Source organism: Heliconius melpomene, chromosome 16, assembly GCF_056956725.1.
Source record: "Heliconius melpomene rosina isolate 202511_hmr_F chromosome 16, ASM5695672v1, whole genome shotgun sequence".
NCBI lineage: Eukaryota > Metazoa > Arthropoda > Insecta > Lepidoptera > Nymphalidae > Heliconius > Heliconius melpomene.
In genome coordinates, this window is record NC_140404.1 from 6,977,546 (window position 1) to 6,991,064 (window position 13,519).

The 13,519-nt window shown below is 31.2% G+C and overlaps 1 protein-coding gene across 4 annotated transcripts in view; it reads left to right on the top strand.

Moving 5' to 3' along the window:
• The window catches only part of Sema2a (Semaphorin 2a), a 301,672-nt gene extending 290,086 nt beyond the window's left edge, over nt 1-11,586 (top strand). For all 4 annotated transcript variants that reach the window (XM_085199139.1, XM_085199141.1, XM_085199140.1 and 1 more), the window contains 6 exons: nt 2,033-2,133; nt 3,237-3,415; nt 5,443-5,634; nt 7,126-7,263; nt 7,616-7,724; nt 8,287-11,586. In XM_085199139.1, coding sequence (XP_085055265.1) covers nt 2,033-2,133; nt 3,237-3,415; nt 5,443-5,634; nt 7,126-7,263; nt 7,616-7,724; nt 8,287-8,343 — 776 coding nt within the window. In that variant the 3' untranslated portion in view covers nt 8,344-11,586. The remainder of the gene's footprint in view (nt 1-2,032; nt 2,134-3,236; nt 3,416-5,442; nt 5,635-7,125; nt 7,264-7,615; nt 7,725-8,286) is intronic.
• The last annotated feature ends 1,933 nt before the right edge of the window (nt 11,587-13,519 follow it).

Consider the following 13,519-nt stretch of genomic DNA (forward strand, 5'->3'; position numbering starts at 1 on the left):
TAATTCCCTTTAGTGGGAATTAAACCCAAAACCATCGCGATTACACACACAGCCTTATTTCATAACTTCCCTTTAACCTACATACAAAAAAAAGAAAAAAAATCTATATTTTACATCGATTAACAAATCCAACAAAAGCAATACCTAAGTTGCTAACCCTAAGGACGACACGTACCCTCTATGCCTGTATGTAATTCAGTTAGGTAATTTCGGTACATGTCTAATCCAATTAGCTATTATGATTCGTGCACCGAATATTAATTTGATGGCTATTTTGTAAGGAGGTTGCAATTCTGCGACCTTATGTTAACAATACTGACACTGTGAGCACGTACCAAATTCAATTGGCCGCCATATTGCGTTTTAACTTATTATCACTTAAGTAACTTTCGATTTAAACAACGTATGCATATTCACGCTTAAGCTTCATGCTGTATTCTGTATGTAGCAGAGCAGGCAGAGAAAGCTTAGTGTTGAGACACTCCGCTCTTCACTTTCCACAGAATTCTGAAAGCAGGCTTGCGGGTTGACTGGCAGAATTCAATGCTGCGCTTTCCCTCGACACCAGAGCGAAGAAATGCAAATATTTAATATTTCATTTCCTCGAGTGGAGATTGAACCCACAAGATGTCAAATTTACAGTCATTCGTTAGTGCCCCTATGCCACGACTGCTTCTATATAAATAACGTAACTTCTATAAAATGATATAATAAGCTTTAAATCATCATAAATGATATTATTCAACATATCCAAAACAACCATAATAAATAATGAATTTCCATTTACTGATGTAGTACAAAATTTAGTATAGCGGTCGGTACAATAGTTAGCAACTATTCGCTCGTGTTTGATAAAGCAACAAACTAACAAATCCCGCTTAGCGGTAATCTGTTGGACGCGTCAACGACGGATTTTGTACTAAGCGATCGGAAATTTATATTGTTAAGGTTAATTTTATATGATTTAAATTAGTTTATACATTTTTAGGGTTCCATAGCTCAAAAGGTGTAAAAATGGAACCCTTAAAGGATCACTGTGTCTGTCCGTCTGTGCATTTGCACAGACCATTTATCTTGAGATCTCGTGGAGCTATCAAGCTGAAATTACAATTTCTTGAAGCACAAAAAATGTAGCTTCTATTTCAACCCACCCAAAAGATACGAGCATATATACAACGATCGATCGATTTCACCAACAGTCCCAAAAATGTTAATTAAATAATAATACTTATTCACCAATTAATAATACGTAAAATTATTAACATTTTATTTTCTCCATTTAATGTAAATTATACGAAACTGTGCCACATGCTACCCTCTAACCCCCCCAACCTACGAGAGGAAACGGCAAAAGGTATCACCAAATTAATTTGCTCCGAAAATGTACGTACTTTGAAAGCAAACGTAGAACGGACAAAAGGCATAATATATACAATAAACAGTCGCCTTGCAGACCTCGCTAATTGATCCCCGATGTAACGAACCATTGTAATTTCTCTTATGACTAGACGCTGCCTTCACAATTACACAAAACCTAATTACTACGAAGAAAACGAGATGGTAGAAGGGATACAACAGAAATAAATAAATAAATAATTTGAAACTAAAGCTACTAATGAATGGATTCGTATGAACGTTTACGTGTTCTTGTGAAAAACGACGGGTTTCAATTTCCATTCCTTTTATTAAAATAATAATTGCAAGCTAACTCTAACATATGTATTTGCAGTTATAAAAAAGTATATAGAAATTGTGAGGCCAGTCGTGGCCAGTTGTGTGCCTGACAACGTGACAGGTCATGAGTTCAATTCCCACTCGTGGAAATAAAATATTTAACGTTTTCATTTCTTCGCTCTGATGTCAAGGCAAAGCGCAGCGTTGAGTTCCGCCACTCAACACACAATTCCTCCAGAATTCAGGGAAAGTGGGGAGCGGAGTGTCTGTCTGAAACTGAAAAAAAATTTATAGAAATCGTCACCATTTTTTCTTAAAGAAAGCATAACTGAGTCCAATGTATTTATGATTGTTACAGATGAGGGAAAAATTCATAAAATCGTACAGTGGACTCGCAACGGCGACAGCCAGTCAGCTCTACTTGACATCTTCGACGTAACTCCCGGCGAACCAATTCAGGTATGTGAAGAATAAATTGCATTTTAACACCCGCTTTTCACGTATGAACGTGATAAAAATTGAAGCAGAAATTTTAACATTGATGACGAAAATATTTTCAAGTGCTGCTACTCAAACGGGTGCTCGATTTTTTGTGATTACATTGACTTTTAAAAATGCAGCTGTTTTAGCTGGAATGGTGTAGTTCTCTTTTAAAAATGTTTGACGTACATACATACATACATAATATCTATATATAACGCAGTACATGAATATTCTTGTTTATTTTTTGAATTTTTTTTGGTTAAACTCCTCCGAGATATTAATTACAGAACCACCATAGTAAAATTCAAATAAAACGCAAAAAAATTCGTTGAGTTGATTTTTTAATTATTTTATAGGCATTTATATTATTATTTCAAAGGATTTTTTTGAATTAAATAAATACTACTAAAGTATATTTCTACTACGACAGTATCTTAAAATTTTAAATCCTAGTAAAGTAAAGCACTACGCTACTACTAATGGACGCTGGCGAAGTGGCCTAATTCACATTTCATTGAGAATTATTTTAAAGTTAGCATGATTTTAGTATCAAGGCTTTAGTAAATTTGCACTGTTGCCCTATTTCTATCCTTTTCCTATTTTCATACAAAATAAAATGTATCTGCATCTATATTTAGTATTTTTTAATTCTGGAAAAGCTCAATGGAATATATGTACGGAATATATATACTACCGACCCGCCTCGCGGCGTCGCCTGCTTAAACTACATGATTATTTATTTATTAAACTGAATTGTTTTCTATATAATACACATTGAAAATTAAGTTTCAGCCAATTCAATAAAAGGCAGTTTATAGTAATATTTTTAATTGATATAACTTTTTAATTTAGGAATCGATCGAAATACTAATAGTGACAACTGCATTTAAATCGGTTAAGCTGTTTGTGAGTGTTCGGAAACTCACAGACAAAAATGTAAAAAATCATGGTATTGGGTTGACAAATATAATTCTTCCTCTTATATTTTCCATATACAGACAGCAATAAGTTTAATTTTTATTATAGGAGTATATATATATATGAATGTATAGATTAATGTTTTCATTTAAATTAAACAGGCAATGGCTCTATCTCGGGAACACGGGTCCTTATATGCGGCATCGGATAGACGAGTGCTACAGCTACGCCTGGCGCTGTGCACGCGCCGCTACGACGCCTGCGTGAGGTGCGCACGCGACCCTTACTGCGGTTGGGACCGGGACACTGGCATCTGTAAAGAATATATTAATAATGCTGGGTAAGTACTACAATTTTAGTATTTTTATACTTACGAACGAAGGGAACGTGGAAAACGTAGTTTCTTAACATTAGGTTCCCTCTCTACTTAACTAAATATTCGTTATAAAATCAATTGAATATAAATATTATGTTTCATATAACTAAAGCAATATATAAGATACTAGCGGCCCGCCCGCGGCTTCGCCTGCGTGAACTACGTTTTTATTAATTTCTGTCTCCATGAGTACCTACGTCCTATAAGTGACGTTCATGCAAAATTTGATACTCCTAGCATTTGTTGTAACGAAGTTTCATACAAACTTTCAACCCCAAAAACAACCCCTTAGAAGTCGAATATTGCAAATTCCCGTCTTAGCGAGCACCTACGTCCTATAAGTAACTCCTATGCAAAATATGAGATTCCTAGTACATGTAGTTACTGAGATTACGTGATGAGTGAGTGACCTTTCGTTTTTATATATATAGATTTACGTTTAAAAACATTAGCTATTAAGTTAATTGATAAATGGTTAAAAATTCATCTAAATAAATGGCTTAGTGAAGCGTACGGCAGTTACAGAAAATGACTATTCTAAAATTATACGTAACGGATAATGGAAACGATGCTTATTATTTTGTCTTTGTATTTAATTGTAATTGGTTCTGAGAACTAATGACGCTCATTTCATGATTATTTCAGTAAAAATATAAAATAATTCATAATAAACGAGGCCCTCGTGACCCAGAGGCACAAGGATATGACTGTAAAGGCGACGGTTGTGGGATCGATGCCTACTCAGGAAAATGAATTATTCTTTATTAATATATTCATTTCTTCGCTCTGAAAACTAGACAAACCTCAGTGAAAAATAATGCAGAAAATTAAGAACGGAGTGTCTTAACACTAAGTTCTCTCTGCGTCAAGGTATGCAAGATAGGCCACAATGTGAAACTGAGAAAAAAATTGAACCAAAATTCCATAATTCACCTAAAAACGCTCGAAACATCAAACTAAACTTCAATTAATATGCGCATAAAATAACGAGCATCGATAAACCGTATTCAATTCGCCCTGTAGGTACGGGGTTCCAATACCGCAGCGTGAAATTTAATAACGATACATTCTGTTAGCTAATCAGAGCGCACTCGCCCGACATGCAAAGTGTGTAATCGGTATATATATTATAAACATATTTTAGTGATGAAACTGGTATGGTAATAGTTTAATCTATGTATTTAGATACAAAATTTTAAAATACCTGCTGTTTTAATCTACTTAATAATGATATTAATAAAAATCTTTATTTCCGAAATAAAATTCCAATTAGTATAATAAATAAGTTATTAATTAAATGACAATAAGATAAAATTAGAAGAATTAATATATATTAATTATTAATTATTAAAAATTACATTTAAGATTAAAGCTGCAATTAATTATTTTAAAAATAGTTATAAAAATAAGCAGATAATTATAATAATTAATTAATTATTGATAAAAATAAATTAAATTAATTAAACTAACAAGTTTATTATATGTGTATATGACTTTATAATAGTTTCATAATGGTGGGCTATTAGAGCCTTTGTGTACAGTGAGGCGTTAGCTCTTATTATCTACGGTCGAGCTCACTAGCTGTAGCACAGTTTATTATTGAATATTATTTTATATATAAGAAAAAATTGTAATTGTACTTACAATTATTATAATATGAGACCAGAAACACAAGTGTAAGACTATAATGCGACGGTTATGGTTTCGATTTCCGCTCAGGGGAATGAAATATTATATTAGAATTTAATTTCTTCACTCTGGTACTAAGTTTACCTTAGTTGAGTACCGCCATTCAACATGCAATGTTCCCTCTGTCCTGCTGTGTGCGGGATAAAGCGTGAAGCTAAAAATATATATTTTAAATTTATTATTATCTCTTGTATATTCTTCCCAATCGTTCGTTGTTTGATAGTTTTTTTTTAAATATCAACTTTTTGACAACAAAATATTTTCTATAAATACAAATAAATAAATGATAATTCCTTTAACAGATTAATACAAGATGTGGCAAATGAAACGGCTGATATTTGTGATTCATCAATTTCAAGAAAAAGTGTATCAGCTACATGGGGCCAGAGTTTACATCTCGGTAGTTTCGTCAAAATGCCGGAAGTGCTTCAACCTAGAGCAGTTACGTGGTACCATTATTCAAGAGAAAAGGGAAGACATCCAATCACTTTCAAGTATGTTAATAGCGTCGCTAAGTCCCTTAAAGTTGCCAGTTCTCTTAAGTTAATAATGTTATGGAACAAACTTTTACATTTAACTATATGATAATATTGAAAATGATTATAATTTTCCCAATCTGGTATATAAAGCGTGGCGTTGAGTTGTCCCCTCCACACGCAATGTCTCGAAAATTAGGCGTGAGCAGCAGAATGTCTTAAAACTAGGTTCTTCTCGACTGTCCCTTCTTTCTAACTTGCTATTCGAAAAAATGCTGTGAAACTGTTTTTGTTTATAATATAATATCGATTTGAAGGGATTTTTGACAAAATATATTTGTATTATTAAGTAAACTGTTTATTTTGAAGCTAACCATATGAAACTTTAATTCAATATGACTAACACAGTTAGCTTAGGCTGTAACGTCCCCTATATTACCCAAATATATAAACTCATACAAATATATTTTACAATTGTTTCAAACAGATGTCACTGGTGCTGCTTTTAACTGTCAAATTATACCAAAAAGTAGCAAAAAGTAATTATTCATTGCTCACACGAACTGAACACGCGTGTAACAACACTAATTAAAGTGTTTCCAAAACCACCATTATCGCCACTTCCTTCGTAATTAAAATGCAAACGGAAACTCGAGATTCCGTTACATCCCACGTTTTTAAACGAGGGTTTATTCGCTCTACCATAATTATATCTTAAAATACAGATAGATAATAGGATATCAAATTTGGTGAGGTTAAATGGAAAAAGGGGTTAACAGTATTTTTAAATGACGTCCGAATGGATAGCAGAAGCAATTTAAATTATTTTGATCAAAATATTATTTGTCTGAAATAATTGTAATAACAATATATTTGAAATCGCTTCTTAATAATTATTTCTTCTTCACTGCTGTAAGAGACGTTGTTGGCTCGGAAAATATTATTTTTTAATATAAATGTGCAGTACGATAGCGTCTGATTGTAGATTGTATCCCCAAGTCCGTCAAAGTACGGCGTTAAGTTCCGCCACTTAACATGTAATGTGTCGAATTCAGAAACATTCCAATAGTGACACCACAACGATTATACTATAACAATAATAACAATAAATTTAATAATAAAATACAAATAGCTCCGGAGTAGCTAAGTAGAAGTTTTTTTTCTAGAGATTTGCATCCTAATGTGATTTTATGGTAGCCAAAGGCCCAATACTTATGTATAAATGCTAAATTTTCTTGTTGTCGGGTTATTTTAGCCTTGGAGACCTTATATAATCATAGGCCAATACGTAGAAAATTGTACCTTGGAATATTTCCTACGTTTTTACAAAAAAAAATCTTCGTTTTTTATTATTCCTTTATAATATTAAAATATATCACAAGCTTAACAAAATCAACAAACAAGGATTCCTGCGGAAAGTCTAGAAGACTATCCCTCATGACATAAAGTTCCCTCTGTTTTTCTTCTTCAATGCTGATAAAAGTACTAATTTTGTTAAATAATTTACAGCAAACCAGAAAAGTATATAGAGACTTCAGAACACGGTTTACTTATAATATCTGTGAACGAGGCTGACGCTGGAAGGTACGACTGTTGGCTTGGAGGCTCCTTGCTCTGCTCCTACAATATCACTGTTGATACTCATAGGTAAGAAAAATATAATGATCATTATCATTATCATCATCATTATCATATCATTTTAAGTTAGCTTAAGATTTATTTAATTTATTACAATATTTGATATATTAAAATTCTAATTAAAACATTGTTATAGCTGCTTATTGAATAAAAAAATTTAAAAGCCTTCAGTCGTGAGCTATGAGTTCGATTCCCGCTCGAGGAAATTAAATAATTAATATTTTCATTTCTTCGTTCTGGTGTCAAATGGTATCAAATCAAGGAGCACGAATCAAAAATATTATCTTCAATAACTAACATATCCAAAGCATTCAAAATTCAAATGCATAACACAAAAATATTAAACCAAATCTTTCTCCAGATGTTCACCGCCGGAGAAAAGCAATGAATACCAAAAGATATACTCGAATTGGTGTCACGAGTTCGAAAAATATAAGACCGCCATGAAAACTTGGGAAAGAAAACAAGAGGTAACTTAACTTTGTCTACAAACAAAAGAGCCTTTGTACAATGGAGTGTCAGGAAGCGGCTGCAAAAACTCCCTCTCGACGTTAGAACTAAAGTCAAATAACATTTAACTTCTTATTTTAAATATCGTTGGGTTTTCTAGTTTACTTAGTAAATTATACTTTTGTTTTATTTTAAGATTAGCTTTATGAATTTCTTATATTGAATTTGAATCTGCAATCTCCGTGTACCATTCGAGAGCATTCTTTGGTACATCACTCTATTTTCTAAATAAGTATAAAACATTTTTTTTTATTATATTCTACTTAATGTTATTATTTAATTTAATAAATGATCGTCATAAAAGTTTGTGAGGATGGATGTTTATTCTATTTTCACGCAAAAATGACTGAACGGATTTAGATTAGAAATTTTGCAGTATATCGGAATAATAAATACAATACAATTTATTTCGGCTATAAGTTTTATAATATAACAATAAGTTTAGGAAGGAGAAACACGAGTGGATCCCTGTTATTATATAAATATAAATAAGTAATAAACCAAAACAATTTCCATTTCCAGCAATGTGCGAGACAGAACGATTCAAATCAAAACACGCACCCGAACGAGATTGTGTGATAGCTTCTGAACATCGCCTATCTCATGTTCCAATCCGTCAACTACTACGCCGGCTCCATCCCAGTGCCGTACGTCTCGAACGCCCTCAAATACTTCAATATACTCTCGTGAATGTACCCTCCATTTTGAACACCTCAGTAGTGAATTTAGTGCCCCGTTAAAACTGTATAGTGTCGTAAATCATAGACTAAAGCCAATAGAACAAGTGAACACCCTTTATTATGTGAAAATAGTGATGTGACCGTAAATCAACGTATAGCCAGTGATTTTAAATTATAAATAAATAAACGTTTATCAATACAAATGTTGAAGAAGAACATATTGTGTTTAATTGAAATAATTATATTTATATAATATATGAAAATAATAAAATTCCTATATGAAAAACTACAGGTTTTACAGTTCTACATACATCGGAACATGAGAAGGTGATTGATATAAATGGACATAATAATTTTAAGGACTATAGCGTTGTGCGTTGCTTTGTTAAACATTATATGTAAAAAGATTTCATCTATCATTATAAGTACGCTTCGAGTAAGTAGTCTTAGAAAAGAAATTACTTTGTTTTCAATACTTTAATAACTACTATAATTTAGTGAACAGATTGGATTGAACCCAGTACCATCGCCTGTCATTATTAGCAGTTAGACTCATACATATTATTAGCATTGCATTTAAATTGCCTATAAGCCATTGTAGTGCGTGTGATATATCATAATTATTAATTGTATTTATTCAGTATATCCTGCTAGGCATTTCCATATTATTATTTACGTTTTCGATAAATGCATCAGATAAATTTATTTGTCATATTATATCACTATCACCAGGTAATTTCGATAGCATCATTGAAATATATATATGTGGAATGTTATTTATTTTATGATAACAATTAATTTAATCATTTATATTTAAAATCCAGTACAAGTACTATTTGAATGAAAGAACTTAGAAAACACGTATCTTAATTAAGTTTGTTAGCGAGTGATCAAGATGTTCTCTCTGTAATGGGTGAATAATACGTATCGTTATTCGGTTCGTATTTCGTATTTTGCGAATCTCCGAGGGTTGTGGCCTCATTATTTTCCCCCCTTTTCGTGTAAATAGTTACCTAATTCTTTTCTAATATAAGTGTACTATAGAATGCACGTCCCTAAATGTAATGAATATAATTTAAGCCTGTGATACATAAGAAATTCGTTTAGGATATATAATTTTATTAAGTGTATGTCGAACACTGGTTTGAAAGTTATTGTTTCTTACATGTATTTATATTGAAATTTAATGAAAAATACCTTATTAAGTACGAAGTTTCTACAGAAATGAATATTTTAAATATAATCACAGACTGTAGTACAATAGAATTCACATTCCTTTGCCACTGCCGTAATATAGAAATACTCGTATACTTAACTGGTATCTTTTAAGTAAATAAAATGTTAAGATTTTAAATAAAAAGTACTTAAGTTCGAATCTGGAAAAGTGGTCTAACCCATGTTTTACGATTTTACGAAGTATTTACGCTTTTTTTAAACTTATCACTAGGAATTACTTTGATTTTAAGATACAGGTCTTCTTTTATATAGAATTAATTAATGAATGAAGAATATACATAAAAAAAACTATCGGGTTAGATCGCTTTCCTTTTTTTTAACCTACGCATATAAAATAGAGGTGTACGGTACAACCGTATTTATTAGGAACGAAACAGCAATAATATGTATTATAAATATTTGATTTTAGTAAATATTGCTCATTTGAGTGTCTAGAGTATGTATTCGTGGACGTATGGAATAATGGCCTATTGTATCTATTTAAATAGTTTTTTTATAATCAGAATACTATCGAAATCGGTAACATTAATAAAAATAAATTTGGAAATATTAATTCATCTTTTATTCTAAAGAAAATAATATTTAATTATAACTTTCAAAAATAATATTTTAAAATTATTGAACGTGATGAGTTCAAATCATTTGAAATAATGAAGAATTTCCCTATGTCTGCGTGCATACTGACTCAAAATATTTATTTATATTATAAAAAAAAATTGTGAAGAAAATATATTGTAACCAGTGTTTAGGAAATACTCTGCATATTTTTGTACAAAAAAGTTTAATCTAAATGTGTCTAGATAATTAGTACGTAAGACTTTTCTCACGTATCATTCTCATTGGTACCTTATTGAAAGTGGATGTAACGTTTACACTTAAGCGATATGTGTCTGCTTAAAAAAACAAAGCTATTAATTGAAAAAATATACAAAAAAATTCTATTATATGTATATATATTTCTTATTTAGCTTCACGCATATGGGAGTGTAGGCAAGAAGGAACCTAATTTTAAGACACTTCTTCACCCCTACATATTTATTTTTGGTATAAAATATTATACAAAATATTCGAGTCCCGAAACATAAAATATTGGAAATGTTAATGATCGTTCACACAATGTATTAATAAGCAAAACTGAAAAACAAGCATTAAACGCGCGCACAAATACCGCAAAAGTGTAAACGGAGCCTTTCCTCCCCATATCATTTGTACTATGTAAGAGCTTGTATTATATTGTACTTACGTCACCAATATTTCTATTTATAGCGCAGTCGAATTAAATCTACAAACAAAATGCATATTAACTAAATTACATATATAAATATTTTTTCTAGTATTATATTATAAAAGCCATAGCGAATCTTTTACTGTAGCACAATTCTTTTATTTCATAATAATTATAAACTAGAACACATTCCCTAAATTCAGAATGAAACCAAAACCGGCCATTTTATACTAACTAACGTTACGAGAATCGATGAATTATTTTCAAATTACGTAAACTATAGATGAAATTGAAAAGCTCAACTAATGAAATAATCATTTTCATATTTATTAATATCCGCCATATTAGTATAATTATAAAATTAGGTGCTTGTAATTACAATTGTTTTCGCAAATACGTATATTTTCAGTCATATCATGATGTAAATACATGATTGGATATAAATAGGAGTAAATATGAGCTTCGTCGTTTATTGATAAATAATGTATGTATTTTATAAGATTTAAGTATTTTAGGGATCTCCCGACTCGGGGAAGGCCCTGCGCAATAATTATAGCTAACTTACTATTGTCTGTACTATTGGAATAGCTCTGTACATTTCACATGTTACTATACTATGTAAGTTAAATTTCAAAGTAGAATTAAGATTTTATATAATAAATCTATGAAATGTATCTTGCAGTTTGTTTGGGTTTTATTTATTTAACCTATTTTTAAGCCCTTTGCCCTAATATATTTTGTGTATAAAATACGTTTATTTACTTAGCACTTACCTAAAACGAATTCTTAATAAATATATTATTAGAGAAAAGTAAACCCTGAACGTATTTTTTTTTTAAATAAATAAAATTTAATATTTCTTTCAAAAAAACATCCACACGTAAGTATCACACGTTACAAATGGATTCTTAACGTCAATGAGTCAATTTTTTTTATTATTGAGAGGACTGGGATAAGGACGTTTAAAATAGTGTCAATTCATCAAGTCGCATACCGGGTTGACATTTTCGTCATAACAGAATAGGGGGAGAACCCCATACCGAGGGTCTATAAAAAAAGGGGGTACGTAATTATATAGTGCCACTAAACTAATTTCACGATACATTGCCTACGAAATCTGTGCTTGGCACCGCCTCGCCCACTAAATGTGATTTCGCCTTCCAAACCTGATTACTATTGTTATATGCCATTTCATATGAATTACTAATATAGCACTGGATGTTTACGAAAATTACTTATGGCAGCAGCAGGTCGGTTATTACTGTTATTTGGTTATTTATATTCTGGATTTTTTTTATGTAATTATGATTAACTTTCTGAAATTAAATATATAGGTAGGTATGTCTGTTTATTTTTACAAATATAGATTGGAACACGCATATACGAGAGAGGTCATCATGGCGTAGGACTACATCTAACTATTACTTTGGTTGTAGATTCGATCCCCACTTGTAAGAATAATTAATTTAATTTTCCCGCTCAGTTTGCACGAAGCACTACGTTGAACTGCTGCTACGCTAAAAGGCAGAGAGTGGAGAAAGGAGAAAGGAAAGTCTTAATACTACGTCATCGCTGCCATCCATACCTATATTATAAATTCGAAAGTAACTCTGTCTGTCTGTCTGTCTGTCTGTCTGTCTGTCTTTTCCGCAATCAGGGCCAAACCGCTAATTTAATTGTGATAAAATACTCATATAGAGATACTTGAGGGTCCCGGGATGAACATAGGATACTTTTTTTTTCTCATATTTGTAATATTTTCGTTATATACCAATATATTAAAATAATTAATTTGACAAGGAATTTATTCCGCCATGTTAATAACAATCGTCGCTACGCGTTGCTAAGCAACAGCTTGCAAAGTTTGCTGTTTTAAGAAAACGTCACCCACAGTGAGTTTGCTTAATGCATACATGGTGCGCGCCGATATAGATTTATACAAATCTCTTTATACAAATCATTAACAAAAATTAGATGATTTCTATAATTTGATATTTATCCTTATGAAAATAAATATAATAGTCACTTTTAGCATTTCAACTAGATGGAAATTATAATTTACTGTATAACATTCTAATAAATAATTAAAATGTGACTGATTCCAAATGACCTAGCCTTCGGGCGGCATAATATGAGTATGATCGACGCGAACGGGCAGATGACTTTGATGATTTTGTAAATTTTTATAGATTTTCGAATGACTATTATTTTTTATGTAATTATTTGCTGCTTATAATTAATTTATCTCAGTTCGGTTATCTATACCGATGTTATACACTTAAAATATCGTAATTTTAATCATTTGAGATTTTATTTAATATTGTTCGCAAAAATTAATAATTATTTAATATAGAAAAATGTTTAGTACGCGCGCAAAGCAAACTTTAGGTTTTTTTTTCTAATATTAAGAATTTCCTTTAGTTACTTTTACTTCTTTGGTTTGTTCATTTCGGTTACTCAGATATTTTTTCTAATAATAAATCTCCACTTATTATTATTTTTTAACTTATTTTAATGATTTAGGCTTATATTTTCGCGGGCGTAGCCGCGTCCGGGCCCACTAGTATGGAATAAAGCATGAAACTGGAGAAATAATGGAAATATACAATTTTGC